The sequence below is a fragment of the Cervus elaphus genome, chromosome 18, assembly GCF_910594005.1.
Source record: "Cervus elaphus chromosome 18, mCerEla1.1, whole genome shotgun sequence".
Lineage (NCBI taxonomy): Eukaryota > Metazoa > Chordata > Mammalia > Artiodactyla > Cervidae > Cervus > Cervus elaphus.
In genome coordinates, this window is record NC_057832.1 from 39,392,766 (window position 1) to 39,417,197 (window position 24,432).

The following is a 24,432-nucleotide window of genomic DNA, read 5'->3' on the forward strand; positions in this document are numbered from 1 at the left end:
TGCAAGAAAGGTTTTTCAAGGAAGTGATATAGGATGACAAGAAATTAGCCATGTTGACAAAGAAAGAATATTCCAGGCAAATGTTCAGAGGCATGTAATAGCATGATGTGATCAGGAACTCACAGATGGTTTTTCATGTGTTCATACCAGGAGTTTATGTGCAGTAGTCATGGTGACAAATTCCAGGACATGGAGATTCTTGCCTTGTCATGATACAGAGTTTAAAAGCTTTGAGGAGCTTTCAGGGGACCTTAAGAAAAATATCATGGTCAAATACACATTTTAGGTTGCATAGTACGGACTTGGATGGGAGGAGGCTAATCTAATTTCAAGGAGATTGATTCACTAGGAATGTAGAACTAGTGGAGAGGAAAAACCTGGAGAGAGAAGAGATATGGTTTCTGAGGCAGTAGAAAAAACCAGATTGTTTTCAGAGGTATTTCTGATGGGAATTACCAACGGACATGACAAGTTCAAAGAGGCAAGAGAAAATTGGCAAAGGATGCCAAATGAAGGCAGAAGAGGTTGCTGAATTGAGTGTTTTTCCAGTCAGATAACTAGAGAACAAGGTGAGGATGAGGATGAAGTTCAAAAATTTGGGAAGTGAAAATGGCAGAAGGTTAATTGATGAGAGAAGAGGCATATGGAATTTGACTTGGAGATAAAGCAGTTCTAATTGATGACAGAGTTGGAGCTGGGGTTCCGCTTGGAGGAGATACCTTGAGCATAGAACTGATTTTCCTTTCCTGACCTGCTTCCCTCCTTGATTCCTAAGTTGATTATCTAAGTTGATGGGCTCATTTTCTTCCTTGTACCCAGACCAGGATTTTTAAGGACTGACTTGATCTTAGCCAGAGTTTGTAGTGATGTAGTCTGGCTGAAATCACTAAGGTTTGTAGCTTTATGCCTGAACTTTGGAATTAGACAGACTTTGATTCACATTTTGGTTTTACCACCTAGATGCCAGTCCAGTGTTTTTCTGGATATGATGTCCACATCTGTAAAATGGTAATAATCATGTTATTTTAATGGGATAATAAATATAAAGTGATTTGCACAGTGCTTAGACTTCCCTGGTGGCTCAGATGGTAGAGTCTGCCTGCAGTGCAGGAGACCTGGGTTTGATCCCTGGGTGGGGAAGATCCCCTGGAGATGAAAATGGCAACCCACTCCAGTATTCTTGCCTGGAAAATCCCGTGGATGGAGGAGTCTGGTGGGCTACAGTCCATGGGGCTGCACAAGAGTTGGGCATGACTGAGCGACTTCACTTGAGGGCACAGGAGAGTTTTCACTAAGTGATAACAGCCATCACTGGGTTTTTTGTTACTACAATTATTTTTCTTAGATTGAGTTCTTCCTGTGTTCTATTCATTTTCAGGACCTCATCATCTAGAAGGTAAAATAGGTTCTTCTTAACTGGCTTCTCTGCCTCTAGCTTCTCTGTCATTCCAGCTTGACATTCCAGAGTTTTCCCAAAACTCAGATTTGATTGTGCACTCTCTTTCCTGTCCTCAAAGGTTTCCAATTGCAGATTTTTCAAGTTACTAAGACTAATACGTTTTATTTTCAGGAGGTGAGAGCCTAATGTGGGGTAAAGTTTGTGATAGAGATCCTATCAGTTCAGGCCTTCCTGTAGTGACTCTGTTACCTCTGAAGAAATGAAAAAAGCTTTACATCTTTAAAAACTATTAACATTCCATATAGAAGTAGTCTGGTTTTCCTTTGACTTTTCCTACCACCCCCTTAATAAATTAGTATGGTTCAATAAAGAATGAGTGAAATGAGGGAAAATGAGAATTTTTCTTAAAGATAGTGAGATTCTGTTTAAAGAAAATACTCAGTTCCTTCTGGAGTCAGTTGCTTGCTATCTGGGAAGGATTTCTACAACATAAACTTTTCCTTATACACACAAGGAGTTGAGAAGAGTGGCCCTGTTAGTCTAGATAAGGGACAGGATACATAGAAATAACTAACAGTTAAAGAGAAATGTACTTATTATTAATGAATTACTGAAGTATGTATATATAATTAAGATGGTTTAGTAGTTTTCCTCTTTTACGGTAGGGCTTCCTAAAGTGTTCTTTGATAGAAAAATAGATTTATGATTTAGCTTATAGCTTTGTAATTTCAGGAGGGTTTTCAGGTTCTGATTCTAGAGAAATTGATGTGTAAACTTAGGACTCACAGGAGACTGACTTAAAACTCAAATACTGTCTTTTTGTTGGTTGGTTGGTTGGTTGGTTTTTTTTTTTTTTAGTATACCTTAAGAGAGAAATTTTTTCAGTTACTAGAATACACTTAATCTTCTTTTCCTGGTATCAGAGTTCGGTTCAGTTCAGTTCAGTCGCTCAGTCGTGTCTGACTCTTCGCAACCCCATAAACCGCAGCGCACCAGGCCTCCCTGTCCATCATGAACTCCCGGAGTTTACTCAAACTCATGTCCATCGAGTCGGTGATGCCATCCAGCCATCTCATCCTCTGTCGTCCCCTTCTCCTCAGCCCTTAATCTTTCCCAGCATCAGGGTCTTTTCAAATGAGTCAGCGCTTCGCATCAGGTGGCCAAGGTACTGGAGTTTCAGCTTCAACATCAGTCCTTCCAACAAACATTCAGGACGGATCTCCTTTAGGATGGACTTGTTGGATCTCCTTGCAGTGCAGGGACTCTCAAGAGTCTTCCAACACCACAGTTCAAAAGCAGTAATTCTTCTGTGCTCAGCTTGCATCACAGTCCAACTCTCACATCCATACATGACCACTGGAAAAACCATAGCCTTGACCAGACTGACCTTTGTTAGCAAAGTAATGTCTCTGCTTTTTAATATGCTATCTAGTTTAGCATAACTTTCCTTCCAAGGAGTAAGTGTCTTAATTTCGTGGCTGCAATCACCATCTGCAGTGATTTTGCAGCCGAAAAATGTAAAGTCTAACACTGTTTCCACTGTCTCCCCATCTATTTCCCATGAGGTGATGGGACTAGATGCGATGATCTTAGTTTTCTGAATGTTGAGCTTTAAGCCAACTTTTTCACTCTCTTTCACTTTCATCAAGAGGCTTTTTAGTTCCTCTTCACTTTCTGCCATAAGGGTGGTGTCATCTGCATATCTGAGGTTATTGACATTTCTCCCGGCAATCTTGATTCCAGCTTGTGCTTCTTCCAGCCCAGCGTTTCTTATGATGTACTCTGCATATAATTAAATAAGCAGGGTGACAGTATATTTGACGTACTCCTTTTCCTACTTGGACCCAGTCTCTTGTTCCATGACCAGTTCTAGCTGTTGCTTCCTGACCTGCATACAGGTTTCTCAAGAGGCAGGTCAGGTGGTCTGATATTCTCATCTCCTTCAGAATTTTCCACAGTTTATTGTGATCCACACAGTCAAAGGCTTTGGCGTAGTCAATAAAGCAGAAATAGATGTTTTTCTGGAACTCCCTTGCTTTTTCGATGATTCAGCGAATGTTGGCAATTTGATCTCTGGTTCCTCTGCCTTTTCTAAAACCAGCTTGAACATCTGGAAGTTCTCAGTTCACGTATTGCTGAAGCTTGGCTTGGAGAGTTTTGAGCATTACTTTACTAGCGTGTGAGATGAGTGCAATTGTGCGGTAGTTTGAGCATTCTTTGGCATTGCCTTTCTTAGGGATTGGAATGAAAACTGACCTTTTCCAGTCCTGTGGCCACTGCTGGGTTTTCCAAATTTGCTGGCATATTGTGTGCAACACTTTCACAGCATCATCTTTCAAGATTTGAAATAGCTCAACTGGAATTCCATCAGCTCCACTAGCTTTCTTCGTAGTGATGCTTTCTAAGGCCCATTTGACTTCACATTCCAGGATGTCTGGCTCTAGGTGAGTGATCACAGCATTGTGGTTATCTGGGTCATGAAGATCTTTTTTGTACAGTTCTTCTGTGTATTCTTGCCACCTCTTCTTAATATCTTCTCTTTCTGTTAGGTCCGTACCGTTTCTGTCCTTTATTGAGCCCATTTTTGCATGAAATGTTCCCTTGGTATCTCTAATTTTCTTGAAGACATCTCTAGTCTTTCCCATTCTGTTGTTTTCCTCTATTTCTTTGCATTGAAGAAGGCTTTCTTATCTCTCCTGGCATTCTTTGGAACTCTGCGTTCAAATGGGAATATATTTCCTTTTCTCCTTTGCTTTTGGCTTCTCTTCTTTTCACAGCTATTTGTAAGGCCTCCTCAGACAACCATTTTGCCTTTTTGCATTTCTTTTCCATGGGGATGATCTTGATCCCTGTCTCCTGTACAATGTCACGAACCTCCGTCCATAGTTCATCAGGCTCTCTGTCTATCAGATCTAGTCCCTTAAATCTATTTCTCACTTCCACTGTATAGTCATAAGGGATTTGATATAGGTCATACCTGAATGATCTAGTGGTTTTCCCTACTTTCTTCAATATAAGTCTGAATTTGACAATAAGGAGTTCATGATCTGAGCCACAGTCAGCTCCTAGTCTTGTTTTTGCTGACTGTATAGAGGTTCTCCATCTTTGGCTGCAAAGGGTATAATCAGTCTGATTTCGGTGTTGGCCATCTGGTGATGTCCACGCGTAGAGTCTTCTCTTGTGTTGTTGAAAGAGGGTGTTTGCTATGACCATTGCGTTCTCTTGGCAAAGCTCTATTAGTCTTTGCCCTGCTTCATTCCATACTCCAAGGCCAAATTTGCCTGTTACTCCAGGTGTTTCTTGACTTCCTACTTTTGTGTTCCAGTCCCCTATAATGAAAAGGACATCTTTTTTGGGTATTAGTTCTAGAAGGTCTTGTAGGTCTTCATAGAACCGTTCACCTTCAGCTTCTTCAGCGTTACTGATTGAGGCATAGGCTTGGATTACCGTGATATTGAATGGTTTGCCTTGGACACGAACAGAGATCATTCTGTCGTTTTTGAGACTGCATCCAGGTACTGCATTTCGTACTCTTTTGTTGACTATGATGGCTATTCCATTTCTTCTAAGGGATTCCTGCCCACAGTAGTAGATATAATGGTCTTCTGAGTTAAATTCACCCACTCCAGGCCATTTTAGTTCGCTGATTCCTAGAATGTCGACATTCACTCTTGCCATCTCCTGTTTGACCACTTCCAATTTGCCTTGATTCATGGACCTAACATTCCAGGTTCCTATTCAAATTGCTCTTTACAGCATCGAACCTTGCTTCTATCACCAGTCCCATCCACAACTGGGTATTGTTTTTGCTTTGGCTCCATCCCTTCCCTTCATTCTTTCTGGAGTTATTTCTCCACTGATCTCCAGTAGCATATTGGGCACCTACCGACCTGGGGAGTTCCTCTTTCAGTATCCTATCATTTTTCCTTTTCATACTGTTCATGGGGTTCTCAAGGCAAGAATACTGAAGTGGTTTGCCATTCCCTTCTCCAGTGGACCACATTCTGTCAGACCTCTCCACCATGACCCGACCGTCTTGGGTGGCCCCACACGGCATGGCTTAGTTTCATTGAGTTAGACAAGACTGTGTACCTGTGATCAAGTTGGCTAGTTTTTTGTGATTATGTTTTTAGTGTGTCTGCCCTCTGATGCCCTCTCGCATCACCTAGTGTCTTACTTGGGTTTCTCTTACCTTGGACGTGGGGTATCTCTTCACGGCCGCTCCAGCAAAGCGCAGCCGCTGCTCCTCACCTTGAATGAGGGGTATCTCCTCACGGCTGCCCGTCCTGACCTTGAACGTGGAGTAGCTCCTCTTGGCCCTCCTGCGCCCGTGCAGCAGCCGCTCCTTGGAGGAGCTTCCTCCGGGCTTCCCTGGTGTCTCAGAGGTTACAGCGTCTTCCTGCAGTGTGGGAGACCTGGGTTCGATCCCTGGGTCAGGAAGATCCCCTGGAGAAGGAGATGGCAACCCACTCCAGTATTCTTGCCTGGAGAATCCCTGAACGGAGGAGCTGGTAGGTCCACAGGGTCGCAAAGAGTCAGACATTACTGAGCGACTTCACTCACTCACTCACACTAATACATGCCTTAACTCAGGCATCTGCCTTGAGGTTGCCAGATCCAGAAAAAGCATTCCAAAAATTGATGCATAGGTCTGGTCTAAGCAGCTTTCCTGTCTAATCTATGTTAAAGTTGCAGTATAACACTGATAAAATCATGTCCATAATGTAATATGGAGGATATAATGATGGATTTTTTACAGATCTTATTTAAAAATTATTAATAGAACTTCCACATTCCATTCTATTGATTGTTTGGTAGTGTTTTATTTAAAATGTGACCTTGAATCCATTAAGTTTCTGTTTAAAACTATTTTTTACTCTTATTTCCTCCAAAGCCCAGTTAATATCCCTAGTTCCTAGGGAGATACCCCAACCAGCCAGAAAGGAGTCCCTGGCCCAGGCTTGTTCAGCTTAAGCTGAACAAGGTTCATACCTTGATAGCAGCTGCATCACCTTGAATGATTTATATAACTTCTCAGAGGCTTTGGAGAGGGCATTTGGTGAGAAAGTATAAGTATAAAGTCGTTGATTTCTATAATGGCCATTTAATCTATTCAGTTAAAGTGGGTGATGATTATTGTTGTTTTTTAGTCACTAAGTTGTGTCCAGCTCTTTTGCGACCCCATGGATTGTAGCCCACCAGACTCTTCTGTCCATGGGATTTCCCAGGCAAGAAGACTGGAGTGGGTTGCCATTTCCTTTTCCAGGGAATCTTCCCAACCCAGGGATCAAACCCGCGTGTCCTGTATTGGCAGGCATATTCTTTGCCATTGAGCCTCAGGGAAGGCCAGAGTGATTATATGGCAGCTGTCTCTGGTTGGGGAAGGGAGGCATGATTCTTTAACAAGGACTCACCCCTCACATCCCCACTCCAGAGAGTCACTCATTTAAGAAATTGAACGAGATCCTTCCTGATTTATCTTTCCAACACTCCTTAGCCCCTCATTTTCTTGTACTTTAATATCTAGCAATACAGTATCTCAGTTATGCCTTTAAATAGTTCCTTCTCGTTGCCTTCCTGTTTTCCTTTATTCTTTCTACCTATCCGTGGTTTCATCTCCTCTGTGAAACCTTCATTGTTTCTCCTTGCCAGTAAATCATTTTCCTCTGTACTTCTTAAGCATCTTATGTATGTTTTTGTTGTAGGATATATCATAATTTGAAAAGACCCTGATGCTGGGAAAGATTGAAGGCGGTAGGAGAAGGGGACGACAGAGGATGAGATGGTTGAATGGCATCAGTGACTCAGTGAACGAGTAAGCTACGGGAGTTGGTGATGGACAGGGAGGCCTGGCATGCTGCAGTCCATCGGGTCGCAAAGAGTCGGACACAACTGAACGACTGAACTGAAACTGAATATCATAATTATTTGGTTGGACTTGACTTCCCCACAGGTTTGAGTTTCAAGTCAGACTTGAAGTGTTAAGCAGGTAGCAGGTACTCAGGAAATGTTTGGTGAATGAATCTATCTCACTTGTACACTGGTTTCTTATCCAAAGATCTAAGACCTATAGAAATCTGAATGGCTATTATTAAGTGTTTGTACTTAATAATTTATGCAATTGTAGATGTAGTTGAGTGTTTAGTCATACTCCAGATATTGGACATTATCTCAGTTAATTCCTGCTACTCAAAAGAAGAAACTAAAGAGATTTAGAACTCAAAGACAGATCTGTCTGACTCCAAAGCTCTTCTTTAATCTATAGGTACTGCTGAACTGTCCATTGTACCTGCTGAGAAACTCAGTATAGCTTTGCAACTTGTACATGACCCACTGTAGGTAAATGAGTCCTGGAAGTCATTGGCTAATAGAGTTCATCTTCATTTAAAAAGTGCAGAGAGGACTTAGTTATCTTAATGTTCTCAAGTTATAGTTCTTCTGTGGCAAAAATCCACATAGTTAAAAGCTCTTCAGTAAGGTAAAGAAGTATTTTGTAATTAATAAGCAAAATTTCAAATTCACGATATTATTCTTTTTACTGCTACTGTCCTGTGGAATCTATCCGAGTCATACATCTGTCAAAGTCTGAAGAAAGGCAAGCGCATTCTTCACCCTTCAGTCACCTGGGAAGCCAAAAATGCCTTCCAGTTCAGTTCAGTCACTCAGTCGTGTCCAACTCGTTGTGACCCCATTGACTGCAGCACACCAGGCCTTCCTGTCCATCACCAACTCCCAGAGCTTGATGTCCATCGAGTCAGGGATGCCATCCAGCCATCTCATCTCTGTCACCCCCTTCTGCTCCTGCCTTCAGTCTTTCCCAGTATGAGGGTCTCTTCCACTGAGTCAGTTCTTCGCATCAGGTGGCCAAAGTATTGGAGCTTCGGCTTCAGCATCAGTCTTTCCAGTGAATATTCAGGATTGATTTCCTTGAGGATTGACTGGTTGGATCTCCTTGCAGTCCAAGGGACTCTCAAGAGTCTTCTCCAACACCACAGTTCAAAAGCATCAATTCTTCAGCACTCAACTTTCTTTATGATCCACTTCTCACATCCATACATGACTACTGGAAAAGCCATAGCTTTGACTGGAGGGACCTTTGTTGGCAGTCATATGTCTGCTTTTTAATATGCTGTCTAGTTTTATTATAGCTTTTCTTCCAAGGAGCAAGTATTTTTTAATTTCATGGCTGCAGACACTATCTGCAGAGATCTTGGAGCCCAAGAAAATAAGATTTCTCACTGTTTCCATTATTTCCCCATCTATTTGCCATGAAGTGATGGGACTGGATACCATAATCTTTGTTTTTTTAATGTTGAGTTTTAAGCCAGCTTTTCACTCTCCGCTTTATGTTCATCAAGAGGCTCTTTAGTTATTCTTCGCTTTCTGCCATAAGGGTGGTGTCATCTGCATATCTGAGGTTATTGATATTTCTCCCAGAAATCTTGATTCCAGCTTGTGATTCATCCAGCCCAGCATTTTGCATGATGTACTCTGCATATAAGTTAAATAAGCAGGGTGACAGTATACAACCTTGACATACTCCTTTCTCAGTTTGGAACCAGTCTGTTGTTCCATGTCCAGTTCTAACTGTTGCTTCTTGACCTGCGTACAGATTTCTCAGGATGCAGGTATGTTGGTCTGGTATTCCCGTCTCTTGAAGAATTTTCCAGTTTGTTGTGAACCACACAGAGGTTTTGGAGTAGTCAATAAAGCAGAAGTAGTTGTTTTTCTGGAACACTCGTGCTTTTTCTATGATCCAGTGGATGTTGGCAATTTGATTTCTGGTTCCTCTGCCTTTTCTAAATCCAACTTGAACGTCTGGAAGTTCACAGTTCATGTACTGTTGAAGCCTGACTTGGAGAATTTTGAGCATTACTTTACTAGCGTGTGAGATGAGTGCAGTGTTGTGGCATTGCCTTTCTTTGGGACTGGAATGAAAACTGACTTTTTCCAGTCCTGTGGCTGGTGCTGAGTTTTCCAAATTTGCTGGCATATTGAGTGCAGCACTGGGTTGGGAAGATCCCCTGGAGAAGGGAAAGTCTGCTCACTCCAATATTCTGACCTGGAGAATACCATGGACTCTATAGCGGCATGAAATGTTCCCTTGGTATCTCTAACTTTATTGAAGAGATCTCCAGTCTTTCCCATTCTGTTGTTTTCCTCTATTTCTTTGCATTGATCACTGAGGATGGCTTTCTTATCTCTCCTTGCTGTTCTTTGGAACTCTGCATTCAGATGGGTGTGTCTTTCCTTTTCTCCTTTGCCCTTAGTTTCTCTTCTTTTCTCAGCTATTTGTAAAGCCTCCTCAGACAACCATTTTGCCTGTTTGCATTTCTTTTTCTTGAGGGTGATCTTGATCACTGCCTCCTGTATGGTTCACAAACTTCCGCCCATAGTTCTTCAGGCACTCTATCAGATCTAATCCGTTGAATCCATTTGTCACTTCCACTGCATAATTGTAAGGGATTTGACTTAGGTCATACCTTAATTGTTTAATGGTTTTCCCTGCTTTCTTCAATTTAAGTCTGAATTTTGCAATAAGGAGATCATGATCTGAGCCACAGTCAGCTCCCAGTCTTGTTTTTGCTGATTTATATAGAGCTTTTCCATCTTCGGCTACAAAGAATGTAATCAGTCTGATTTCGGTATTGACCATCTGGTGATGTCCATGTGTAAAGTCTTCTCTTGTGTTGTTGGGAGAGAATGTTTGCTAAGATCAGTGCTTTCTCTTGGCAAAACTCTGTTAGCCTTTGCCCTGCTTCACTTTGTACTCTAAGGCCAAACATGCCTATTACTCCAGGTATTTCTTGACTTCCTAATTTTGCATTCCAGTCCCCTATGATGAAAAGGACATCTTTTTTTGGTGTTAGTTCTATAAGGTTTTGTAGGTCATCATAGAACCCTTCAATTTCAGCTTCTTTGGCATTAGTGGTTGGGGCATAGACTTGGATTAGTGTGATACTGTTGGAAATGAACAGATTATTCTGTTGTTTTTGAGATTGCACCCAGTTGCTGCATTTTGAACTCTTGTTGACTGTGAGGACTACTCAATTTCTTCTAAGGGATTCTTGCCCACAGTAGTAGATATAATGGTCATCTGAATTAAATTCGCCCATTCCAGTCCATTTTAGTTTACTGATTCCTAAAATGTTGGTGTTCACTCTTGCCATCTCCTATTTGAGCACTTCCGATTTACCTTGATTCGTGGATGTAATACTCCAGGTTCCTATGTAATATTTCTCTTTATTGCACTGGACTTTACTTCCATAACCAATTACATCCACAACTGGGTTTGTTTTCACTTTATTTGGCTCCGTCTCTTCATTCTTTCTGGAGTTATTTCTCCACTCTTCTCCAGTAGCATATTGGACACCTTCTGACCAGGGGAGTTCATCTTTGAGTGTCATATCTTTTTGCCTTTTCACGGGGTTCACAAGGCAAGAGTACTGAAGTGGTTTGCCATTCCCTTCTCCAGTGGACCACGTTTTGTCAGAACTCTCCACCATGACCCGTCTGTCGTGGGTGGCCCTACATGGCATGGCTTATAGTTTCATTGAGTTAGGCAAGTCTGTGATCAGTTTAGTTAGTTTTCTGTGGTTGTGGTTTTCATTTGCCCTCTGATGGATAAGGATAAGAGGCATGTGGAAGCTTCCTGATGGGAGAGATGTCTAAAAATGTCTTTAGACATTACCAAATATCCCCTGTAAGATAAAAATACCTCCAAGTGAGAATCAACTAGTTTAAAGAGACTTAGAGCCAACAATAGTAGAATTTTTAATTTTTTTAACTGCTTTATTCATTTTTGATTCATAGATCGTATAGTACAGCCATCTAAAGTTTACGTTCAGTGGCTTTTAGTGTATTCAAAGAACTGCATCCATCAACATGATATAATTTTAGACATTTCATAACCTCATAAAGAAACCCCTGACACATTAGCAGTCACTTCCCATTTCTTTTCTCCATCTCTACCCCACATCCTCAACCATAGACATACCTGGTTATCTTTTTATGTTTGGGAATGCACAGCTTTCTTGTCTGTTTTATATAATAAACCCTGTTTCAGAGTGTAGTTGCTGAAAATTATTTGCATCAATGTAAGGAGACATACCTTCTTTCCTTCAGAGGCTTTTGTTTAGATGGACTATAAGTTTAATTTGTAGAGGAAATAAGCCAAAATAGGCTGATTTAAGAAACATTTTAAAGTTATTCAGAACAGTAAGAAGTCCATATAGCCCTCCACAGCAAGTTTTATAGTACAGAAGTCAACAATTTTTATTTTTCCTGATCAATTCTAGTAGATAATCTTATATCCTAGACTGTGTGCAAAAATACAGTTATGAGACACATGTACTTAAAATAGTATTTTGAACCTGCTTCTTTATTATGACATTATTATTGACTATTATTATATAGATCATTTTCAGTGTATTGGTAGTTGGGTTAATTTTTTTTACAGATAAGATAATTGAGACTTCTTTTATTTTTCAAAAGTATAGGTCTATTTTACCTACACAGTAATGTTACCTATCACTCACTGTAAAAAAAAAAAAAAAAAAAAAAAAGACAACAAAAAAGTTAACAAGTTATTTTTCCCGTAAGAGGAAATAAGGACCAGTTAGATTATATTCTCATTTATAAAACAAGAATATTATCTGTCCTCCTTCCCTCAAAGGGGTGGTATGAAATACTAAAAGAATCAAATCAGTACAGTCCAAAGAAAAGGGCAGTAAGGTTGTACCTCATCTTTTATCATTTCTGCTTTCCCCTTTGTGTTCCCATTGTGTTTAAATGTTATGAAGGCATCAGTGTTTTTTAAAGTGTCATTTATAGTTGACTTCACAAGGTTTGACCAAGCCTTATTTCCTTTGTTGTTAATGTGTGTGGTTAAAATTTATACATCATAGAAAATATTTTAAGCAAAACAAAGGCTCCTTTATTAAGGAGCTACACAAAAGAAAAAAAACTAAGCCATAGTAGATAAATGGCAAAGGATAGGAACATACAATTCAGAAAGGACATCTAAATGGTCAATATGTATTTGAAAAACATGATCAGTTCTATTGGGAATCAAATAAATGCATATAAAAGCAATAATGAAGTTCCAGATTGGGTCTGTTAATTACTAGCAGGATTTTTCCTTTTAAAACTAGTCTTTAATATGTTAGTAATACATGGAAACATTTTCTTTGTTTAAAAAAGTGTGCACCTAGTTTAAGTAAGACCAGCACTCCTGCTAACTACACTCTAATCTCAGATGCCCTTTTAGAAGTAAGCACTCCTAATCAATTTGTCATATATCCTTTCGGACTTTTTCCAATTTATTTGTGAGTGTGAAAATCAGTGTAGGAAATAAAGAGTTGGACACGACTGAGCAACTGAACTGAATTGAACTGAATGAAAAGATCAAGTAACTTCCTTTAATTCAGCCATGTAGTTTTAGATGTTTATTTGGGTTAGTCCATAAAGATTTCTTTCATTCTTTTTGACTATTACAGAGTATTCCTATTACAATGAATGGTTCTCCTGGAAACTGTGTTAAGAATGCACTTATAGAGGACAGTGGTGGTAAGGAGAGCGATTAGGAAGCTATTGTAATAATCAAGCAAGAGAAAATGGTAGATTGGACCACCATTTTTGTGGGATAACCTGTCTCATTCCTAGAAAGATTGCCTCTGAAAAATCTGGGTGGAAATGTTCCCTGGCAGATAACAAGAAGATTATGACATTCATGAGAGGTATTTGAGCATAAATGTACAGTTTTGGAAGACATCAGCTTATAGACAGTAGTAAAAGTTATGAAAGTGGATGAATAACCAGAGGAGCAAGTTTGGATGAGAAGTGGGAATTCTGAGGGAATGGTCAGAGGAGGAGGAGGAACACCAGTGGTGGGTAGCAGCAGAGGAGCACGGGGAGAACATTTCAGGAAGAGGGTGGGGTCGGCAGCTGCAGGTGCACCAGCCGTGAAAGAAGAGCAAAAGGAAGAGTATTTGGGGTTTACCATCAGAGAAATTGTTTGTTCTGTCATTATTTTAGCAGAGCAATGGGTCAGACACCTAATTTCAGCAGTTGAAGAAGAGAATGGGGAATGAGGAGTAAAGGCAGCCAGTGTAGGTAAATCTGTTAAGAATGTGATGTCAGTTTAGGTTTAAATGCTGATAGGGAGAGCTAACAAAGAGGACGAGCTTCTAAGGATGTAGGCACTTAGCTCCAACAGCCAAGTTTTAAGGACGGCGTGGTCAGTGGTATAACATGCCACAGTGCAGTTTTACTTACGTGCATTGAGACAATGCACTTTGGATTTGGCCATTAGGAGGAAATTAGTGAGTCAGGAGCCAAGTCCCTATGGTAGAGTCCTTTGAATGGCAGACTTTGGTCAATGGGGAATAAATGAAAGTGTTATTGAGCATGGAAGTGATATGATCAGAATGTCATTAAAATGTTTTCTTCTTTTAAACTCTTCTTCATCAAGCTTATGTTATTGAGTGGCTTATGTTAAGTTGACCAGTATTTTGGTCATCTGATGCAAATAGCTGACTCATTGGAAAAGTCCCTGATGCTGGGAAAGATTGAGGGCAGGAGAAGAGGACGACAGAGGATGAGATGGCTGGATGGCATCACTGATTGAATGGACATGAACTTGGGCAAACTTTGGGAGATGGTAAGGGACAGAGAGGCCTGGTGTGCTGCCGTCCATGGGATCGCAAAGAGTCAAGACACAACTGGGGGACTGAACAACAACAGTTGAGTGGCTACTGTGTGTTGGGCTCTGTTCTACAGCTGAGGATGCAGCAGTGAACATAACAGGCAGGATTTCTGTTCTGTGACCTGTAACATCCAGGAGTGAGGTGGAGACAGAAAAATAATAAAAGGACATGATAATTTAAATAAGAGAAAACTTGATGAAACAGAAACAGACTGAGGGGAAACTATTTTAGATGTTGTGGTCAGGAATGGCATTTTCTAAAGAGGAGAGATTTGAACTATGATCAGACTGTTACTAAGGAGTTAACTGTGCAAAGATCTGGGTGCAGAGGCATTTTGGCCTAGACTGGAGAGTGTGTGCAAAGGCCCTAAGAAGGGAATGAGCTCGATTTGTTTGAGCACCAGAGAAAAATGTCTATTTTGTGGTTTTAGTGACAGAATCTAATAATCATGAATGGTTTTGCATTTAGTTAATAACTACTTAATAAAATAAAAAGACTCATCAATAAAGAGTTGTTTGCTTAAAGTATTCAGGAATGAGAAATGTCCATAAAACTTAATCCTTTGTTCAGTTACTTTTTGCTCCTGTGATTTCATGGAGTGAATGAGGTGTGTTGCTGAGTGTGGAAATGGTAATAATACTACTTTCTATTTCTGTAACATCTTTCATCCAAGGATCTCAAATAGTGCCTCACAGATCCTCACAACAGTTCTGTGAGGTAGGTAAGTGGCAAGGATTATTAATCTTCATTTTATAGATGGAGAAATTAAGCCCCAAGAGGATTTAATGATTTATGTATGGTCCCATCAAGCAGCCTGAGCTGCTAAGGTTAGAATATTATATTTTAGGGGGATCGACGTAGTATAAATCATTAACACTTTTGATTTTGTACTTTACACAGATTATCTGTTAGAATAAATATCGTAGTTTTTAAGTGTCCTATGGAAATCTTCTTAATCCTTTTTTTAGGAATATAAAGCATTGTAACACTCTTTTTTTCCCCCCTCTCATCTTTAGGTCAGCAGCAAGGACAAGATGGAGTGAAGGTCCAACAGGCTACCATAGCTCCTGTGACCGTAGCGGTTGGAGGAATTGCTAATGCAACCATAGGTGCTGTTAGTCCTGACCAACTCACGCAAGTGCACTTGCAGCAGGGCCAGCAGGCTTCTGATCAAGAAGTGCAGCCTGGCAAGAGGCTTCGAAGAGTTGCCTGTTCCTGTCCTAATTGTAGGGAAGGAGAAGGAAGGTAAATGCTCTGTTGCCACTACCCAACTCCGTGGAGACTAGTATAATAATAACTAACATGTAATGAATAGTTACATGTAATGAAGGCACGTAGGATGTTAGTTAAAACCAACCCATTGGCTGAGTACTTTGACTATTGGAACATCACTAGCTTTAACCCAAGAATTGAGATATAATACTGTTATGAAAGGAATTGAATAGAGCTATTCTAAGAATGGGATCTCAGTGTTTCTTTAGCATGTATCTGATACTTTTTAATGGTTTTCTTTTTTCATTTATTTTGTAAAATTTTAAAACAACTGTATTGATATAAAACTTACATGCCATACAACTCACTCATTTAAACTGTACATTTCACTGGTTTTTAATATATTCACAGAGTTGTACATCCATCACCACAATTTTAGAACAATTTTATTTCCCTGAAAACAAATCCTGTATTTTTTAGCCATCACTCTCTCATCCCTCCCAGCTCGAGGCAACCACTGAACTAATTTCTGTTTACAGTTTTGCCTATTCTAGACATTCATATAAAGGGAATCACATAATATGTGGTTTTTGTGGCTGATTTCATCCACTTTGTATGTTTTCAAAGTTTATCTGTACTATTGTATATGTCAGTATTTCATTATTTTTACTGAACAAAATATTCCATTTTACAGATAAGAAAGGATTTTACTTATCCATTCATCAGTTGATGGACATTTGGAATTTTTCTGTCTGTTGGCTATTATGCTGCTATAAATATTCTTACATATATATGTTATGTATGGGCTTCCTCAATGGCTCAGCGGCTGTAAAGAATCTGCCTGCAGTACAGGAGACGGGTTTGATCCCTGGGTCAGGAAGATTCCCTGGAGTTAGGAAATGGCATCCCACTCCAGGACTCTTGCCTGGAAAATCCCATGGACAGAGAAGCCTGGCTACAGTCCATGGGGCCACAAAGCAACTCAGCAACTAAGCATGCATGCACCCAAACACTTATACAAGTTTTTGTTTTTGATTTGCATTTCCCTGATGACAAATAATGTAGAATATGCTTTTGTGTGTTGGCCATTTCTGTGTCTTCATCAGAGAATTATCTATTAAGATCTCATGCTCATTTTAATTAATTAATTGTGTTTTTATTATTGAATTATAGTATCAGTAGTTCTTTATATATTATTGATACAGGTTCCTTATCAGAGATATGATTTGAAATAATTTTTTTTTCAGTCTGTGAGTTGTCTTTTCACTTTCTTAATAGTATCCTTTGAAGCAGAAAAGTGTTTAATTATGAAGTCGATTCTTGTTTTTGGATGCTTCTGCTTTTGGTGTCATATCTAAGAATCCATTGTCATATCTGATGTCTGAAATCTGATGTTTTCCTGTAAGAGTTTTATAGTTTTTGTTGTTACATTTAGATCTTTTGTCCATTTGGGGGTTAATTTTTGTAAATGGTGTGAGTTACGGGTTCATCCAACACCATTTGTTAAAAAACTATCCTTCCCCATTCATTGAATAGTTTTGGCACCCTTGTCAAAAATCAGTTGATCATAGACATATAGATTTATTTCTAGACCCTCAGTTCTATTTCAGTGATCCGTATGTCTGTCTCTACACCAATACCACATTGTGTTGATGACTTTGGCTTTGTGGTAACTTTTAACATTTGGGTGTACGAGTCTTCCAGCTCACCCAATATGAAAGCATTTTTGATTGTGTCAGATGCTTTTTCTTCATCTGTTGAGATGATCATGTAATTTTGGTTTTTTATTATATCAGTATAATATATTACATTAACTGATTGTCAGATGTTAAAGTACTTTTGCATTCACAGGATAAATACAACTTGGTCATGCTATGTAATTCTGTTCCTGGATTTGGTTTTTCACTGTTTTGTTGGGGATTTTTACATCCATGTTCGTGAGTGGTATCAGTTTGTGATTTTCTTATAATGTTTTGGCAAGGGTATTACTGGCTTCTTACAATGAGTTGGGAAGTTTTCTTGTCCAGTTTTCATTTTTTGAAAGAGTTTGTGGTGGTGTTCAGTCACTAAGTCATGTCTGACTCTTTGGGACCCTATGAACTGCAGCATGCCAGACTCCTCTGTCCTTCACTATCTCCTGGAGTTTACTCAAATTCATGTCCATTGAGCTGGTGATAGTATCTCAACAGAGATCATCCTCTGCTGTCCCCTTCTCCTTTTGCCTTCAGTCTTTCCCAGCATCAGAGTCTTTTCAAAAGTCAGCTTTTTGCATCAGATGGCCAAAGTTTTGGAGCTTCAGCTTCAGCATCAGTCCTCCCATTAGAATATTCAGAGTTTATTTCCCTGGGGATTGACATGAAGTCAGCCCCAAATATTCATTGGAAGGATATTCATTGGGAAGAATATTGATTGGGAAGTCTTCTCTCCAGCTTGATTTTTTTTAAAGAGTGTGAAGAACTGGTATTAATTTTCAAAAGTTTTTATGAACCTGTGATGCTCACTGTTCCTGGGCTTTTCTTGTGAATACTTTTTTGACTGCTAATTCATCCTGTTTACTTGTTCTGAGTTGTATCCTGTTCTTGAGTCAGCTTTGGTACTTTGTATATTTCTAAGAATTTGTTCATCTGATAGTTTTTTAAGTAATTGGCATACAATTGTTTTTGGTATTGCCATATAATCATTTTTATTTCTGTGAGGTTGGTAATGATATTCCCTTTTTCATTTCTGATTCTAGTAATTTGAGCCTTCTCTCCCTCTCTCTCTGTCTTTTTTTTTTGTTAGTCTCCCTAACAGCTGTAAGTTCAGTTAACCTTTTCAAAGAATTAACTTTTGATTCCATTCATTTTTTTTTGCTTGTTTTTGTATTCTCGAATTCATTAGTTTCTGCTCTGTTCGTTATTATTTTCTTTCTTCTGCTTGCTTTATTTTAATTTGCTCTGTTTTCATTGTCTTAAGATGAAAAGTTAGGTTACTTATGATCTTTTTTCTTTCAGTTTTGCTGAGATATAATTGACACACAGCACTATATAAATGTAAAGTGTACAGCATAATAATATGACTTAATATGTCATGGAAAGGTTATCTTAATAAGTTGAGTGAACATCATATTGTATAGCTGTAAAATTAAATAGGAAAAAAAATTTCCTTGCAATGAGGATTCTTAGGATTTACTGTCCTAACAATTTTCATATATAACATGTAGCAGTGTTTATTTATCATGTTGTATATTACATCCCTGGTACTTGGTTATCTTAGAACTGGAAGTTTGTACCTTCTAGACTGCCTTGGTCCATTTCCCCATCTTCTGGTAACCACAGATTTGATCTCTTTTTCTCTGTGAGTTTGTTTGCTTTTGAGGTATAATTGACCTACAATACTATATGTTAGTTCCTGTTATACAATATAGTGAATCAAGGTCTGTATAGTCAAAGCTATGGTTTTTCTTGTAGTCATGTTTGGATATGAGAGTTGGACCATAAAGAAGGCTGAGTGCTGAAGAATTGATGCTTTCTAACTGTGGTGTTGGAGAACTCTTGAGAGTGCCTTGGACTGCAAGGAGATCAGACCATTCAATCCTAAAGTTAATCAACCCTGAATATTGATTGAAAGGATTGATGCTGGAGCACCAATACTTTGGTCACCTGATGTGAAGAGCTGATTCACTGGAAAAGACCCTGGTGCTGGGAAAAATTGAGGGTAGGAGAAGAGGGCGACAGAGGAGGAGATGGTTGGATGACATCACTGATTCAGTGGACATGAGTTTGAGTAAATTCCGGGAAATGGTGAAGGACAGGGAAGCCTGGTGTGCCCAGTCCATAGGGTTGCAGAGAGCCAGACAAGACTTAGCAACCGAACAATTTCTGTACGTTTCACAATAATCACAATAATTCTATGATATATCACTGTACAAAATTTATTGCATAGCTATTGACTGTATTCCTCACACTGAATGTTTCATCCCATTGACTCATTCACTTTTTTAACTGGAAGCTTGTGCCTCTCAGTCTCCCTCGCCTTATTTTCCCCTCTCCCACTCTGGCAGCCACCTGTTTGTTCTCTCTGAATGTTTCTATTTTGTTATGTTTGTTAATTTGTTTTAATTTTTTTGATTCCACATATAAGTAAAAGAATTCAGTATTTGTCTTTTTCTGACTTGTTTCATTTAGCATGGTACCACCTAGGTCTCTCCGCATTGTCACAAATGGCAAGATTCCATTCCTTTTGATGACTGAGTAATATTGTGTGTGTGTGTGTGTGTATACACACATTCATATACATATATATTGTATCCACTCATCTATTGATGGGCATTTTGGTGGCTTCTGTGTCTTGGCTATTGTGAATAATGATACAGTTAACATAGGGTGTTTATATCTTTTCTAATTAGTAATTCATTCTCTTTGGTTAAATACCTAGGAGTGGCATTCCAGGGTGTTAGGGTCATTCTCTTTTTAAGTTTTTGAGGAGTATCCATACTGTTTTCCGTCGCAGCTATACAAATTGACATTCCCAACAACAGTGCATGAAGGCTCCCTTTTCTCCACATTTGTTATTTGTTATTGTCTTTTGGATGATAGCCACTCTGACATGCTTGAGGTAAGATCTTTTTAAGTATAGGTATTTACAGCTATAAGTTTCCCTCTGAGCATCAGTTTATGTGTATGGCCTAAGTTTTGGTATGTTGTGTTTTTGTTTTCCTTCATCTCAGTGTCTTTTGATTTCTTCCTTGACCCACTGATTATTTAGGAGTATATTGTTTAATTTCCAGGTATTTATGAATTTCCCAGTTTCCTCCTATAAGTGATTTCTTGTTTCAGTTCATTGTGGTCAGAAAATTTTGTTATTTCTGTCTTTTTAAATTTATTGAAATTTGTTTCACATCGTAACACATGATCTATCATGAAGAGTATTCCATGTGCACTTGAGAAGAGTGCTTTTGTTGGATGAAGTGTGCTATGGATGTCTGTTAGGTCTAATTCATTTAAAGTGTTACTTAGGTCTTTTGCACCCTTACTGATTTTCTTCTAGTTGTTTTGTGGAAATATTGAAGATAAATTGAAACTTGCAATTATTAGCATTGAATTATCTCTTTCTCCTTTCATTTTCTGTCAATTTTTACTTCTCTTTTGGCCCTCTCGTTTCTGTTGTTTAAGTGGATGTATGTTTATAATTATTATACCTTCCTGGTGGATTGACTCATTTATCCTTAACAAATTTCTCTGTTTCTAATAGCGCCTTTTGTTTTAAAGCTAGTTTTGTCTGGTATTAGTATAGTCACTCCAGCTTTCTTGTGGTTGTTGTTTTCATGAGACCTTTTCCACCTTTTTGCTTTCAATTTCTTTGTATTTTTGTATCTTTAAATGTAAAGTGTGTCAGCTATAGATATTGCATAATGGCTCTTGTATTGTTTTAAATGTAATCTGACAGAACCTACCTTTTGATGAATATATATATATAATTTGTTCATATTTTATATTATTATTGATATAATAAATTTATGCCTGCCATTTTACATTTTGTTTTCTGTCTCATGTCCTTTTTTTGTTCCTCTATCCCTCCTTTACTGCTTTCTTTTGAAGTAAATTAATAATATATCATTTTAATTTGTAATACAGCATTTTAATTCATTAATGATTTTTTTCATTGTACTTATATATTTCTTTAATGGTTGCTGTAGGCCTTACCATGTATAGCTTAATTTATCCTAGTCATTTTAAGATTTATAGTAACTTAATTCCAGGGAGTTATAGAAATTTTCCCCCTATGTAGATCTGTCCTCCTCTTTGTGGTATTTTTATTATACATAGATATTGCAAGTGTTACATACCCCACAATACATTGTTATAATTATTGCTTTATATAAATTTATCTTTTAAAGAAATGGAGAAAAATGAGCATGTATATATTGCTTTTGCTATGTTAACTTTATGATTTCTGGTTCTCTTTATTTGTTCCCTTGAATTTGAGGTCATTTCCTTATAGTTCAGTATGGCTTTGCTCCTACCCACCTCCTTTGTGCTGTTTTTGGCAAATATGTTGCATATGTTGTGTTTCTCTATAGGCTTGACAATACATTTTATACATACTGTTTTATAAAATTGCTTTTTAAATCAAGTGAGAAGAAATACACACTTACACTATCCTTTATAATTACGTAATTACCTTTGCTAGAGCACTTTTGTTTCTTTATATATATTTGAATTACTTGCTGGTTTTACTTGCTTTCAGCTTAAGGAACTTCTTTTAATATTTCTTGCAGAGCAAGTCTGCTGGCAACAAATTCTCTTAGTTTTTGGTTTATCTGGGAATATCTTTATTTCACCTTCATTTTTGAAAGATAACTTTGCTGGATATAGAATTCTTGTTGGAGGCTCTCTGGTTTTATGTGTGTGTTTGTTTTTTGTACTTTGACTATGTTTTCTCACTACCTTCTGACTTCCATTGTTTCTGCTGAGAAGCCAGCGTTTAATCTTTCTTGCTGTTCAAGATTTTGTCCTTGTCTTCAGGTTTCAATGCTTTTGGTGTACAATGTCTATTTGTAGATCTCTACATTTAGCCTACCTGCAGTTTATTGCGCTTCCTGAAAGTATAGATTAATGTTTTTCATAAGTTTTCAGCTGTTATTTCTTTGAATATTTTTTCTGCTTCATCACCTATTCCCCCTTTCCCTCTTCTCTCCTTCTGGTATTCTCATTCATATGTTGGTGTCCCTCATTTCTCTGACATTGTTTATTCTTAGTTCTGTCTCTTGTCTGCTTTTCAGATTGATTACATAATCCCTGTGAACTTCCTTCAGTTTCACTATTTCTTCCTTCTCTTCAGTCCCTCTTGTGAATTTTTCATTTCAGTTTTACCTTTCATCTCAAGAATTTCTCATTGGTTCTTTAAAAAATAATTTCTAGCTCTTTATTGATATTCTCTGTTTGATGTGAAATTGTCATTATACCGTGCTTTTCTGCTTTAATCGTAATATCCTTCACTTCTTTGAACATATTCATAATGGCTGCTCTGAAGTCTTATTAAATTTGGTGTCTCTCACAGACAGTTCTCTTGCCTGCTTTTTTGCTCATGAATAGGTCATAGTTTCCTTCTTTGTGACTTTTGGACGTCTCATAATTTTTGTTGGAAACTTAGAGGTGAAGTAATGTATTGTAGCAACTTTTAGTATTGCCCTCTGTCCTCCTCCTGCCCCTGGCTTGTTGTTATTTGATTGATTGATTAGTGACTAGCTGAATTATTCTTGTGAAAAATACCCCCCCAAATATGAATCTTGTTCCTTACTTACCCTGGAATGACAGCGGTTTGGGTATGGATCTTTTGGAGTGTCTCTTTCCCTGACCACACCCAGCTGTTAAACTCCACTGATTGTTGTTTTTAATAATGCCCTGAAGCATATATTGCTACACAGACTGATCCAGTCAGAGTTTAAAAGGGCAAGCATTAGGTCTGTATCTGAAATTTATTTTGATCCTGTAGGGCTCCTACCAGCTACCTCTTTTCCTCAGTTTTTTCTGGCAGCATAACGGTCTGCAGTTTTGCTTACTTCACCAATGTATCTATTGGTTTCCTCCCTGTCTATTCTGTTTATAAGGGCATCTTTAGACCTTTCCACACTTCGTTACAAATGAAATCAGTTTCTTAGGAAGAGATTTGGAGCCGGATGTTTTATGGTATGCTCTCCTTCTGGCCAATATCTGTGTCATGGCTGTTGAACTGGGATAGTGGGACAGTGGCACATTTCTCCCCATGCATTCCATGCCCCAGGAGATGAGCACTTGCGAACAGGGAGATCAATAGTAGCCTCAGATTTTATATCCTGCCAGGCTTGGAACCTCTGATTTATGAACTACATATGAGCTGGGTCTAGGGTAATCTGGACTTCAGTGGTTTCATAGCGCTTTATCCAAGGTCCAGCCTGTGTCTCAGGAATTGAAATTGGATGGAAGAAGGTTGTTCCTCATCTGTCAGCCACACTCACCTGAAACTTAGCCTCAACAGCAGGTAGAAAGAGAAATACTGATGACCTGTCTGTGTTGAGGTGATAACCCACCAACTGGAAGGTGGGAGCAGAGGGAACAGTGTTGTTGATTGCACCAGTCTATAGCATTTCTTTATCAAGGCAGGTGGAAGGAGGAGGGAGAGACAGCATGAGTACTGGTTCAAATACAACACTCGCACTCTTCTTACCAAATTCTATTTGGTTTTCATGAATCAATGTTTCTTTATTTGTTGTATACTCATAAGGCCATTTCCAGAGATTGTAAATAGTATTTGCTTTGTTTGTTATCATTTTCACTAGTTTCACTGGGGAATACGTCCACGGAGCCCTTCACGCTGTTTTTGTTGGAAGTGAAACTCTGAACCTTACACTTTTAAATGAGGATCACCATATTTTGCTGTTTTAGAGAAGAATGTTCACATGTCTTGAAAAGTTTAAAGATTTTTTTCCCAGGGGAGGAAGCTACTAGGAAATAAACAGGAATTCCATGTCAGAACATAGCATTCTCTAAAATTAACATGTTTTCATTGCACTTTTGAGTTTATTCCACAGCCCTGTTTTCTTTAATTGAAATTTTTCTGATTTTTAACAATAGTTGTGACATCATGATTTTAAAAACCCATTTAGAAAGCATCATTTAATTTACCTTGATTCCCTTTTATTTTTCCTTAATTATAAGCATGACATTTGGAAGTGTAATTAATATTTGTTTTTTGTTTTTGATAGAGGCAGTAATGAACCAGGAAAAAAGAAACAGCATATCTGTCATATTGAAGGATGTGGAAAAGTTTATGGCAAAACATCTCACCTACGAGCACATCTTCGCTGGCATACTGGAGAAAGACCTTTTATATGCAACTGGATGTTTTGTGGCAAAAGATTTACAAGGAGTGATGAGCTTCAGAGACATAGAAGAACTCATACAGGTTAGTTGGTTTATTTTAGGTCTTGTTACTTCTTTTCTCAATGCTTAGATGAAACTTTTAGTGATAGTGAGCTATGAAATTGAAAATACAAAAAATTAAAGAGAGATCATTCATTTTAGTGATTAAATGAAAGATGTTTAAGATCAAAACTTTTTACCTTATTTCTGAGATATATTTTCTTCTATTTTT

The 24,432-nt window shown here is 38.4% G+C and overlaps 1 protein-coding gene across 2 annotated transcripts in view; it reads left to right on the forward strand.

The window, feature by feature from the left end:
- The window catches only part of SP4 (Sp4 transcription factor), an 80,895-nt gene that overhangs the window by 30,594 nt on the left and 25,869 nt on the right, over nt 1–24,432 (forward strand). For both annotated transcript variants that reach the window (XM_043872533.1, XM_043872534.1), the window contains exons 4-5: nt 15,123–15,351; nt 24,044–24,243. In XM_043872533.1, coding sequence (XP_043728468.1) covers nt 15,123–15,351; nt 24,044–24,243 — 429 coding nt within the window. The remainder of the gene's footprint in view (nt 1–15,122; nt 15,352–24,043; nt 24,244–24,432) is intronic.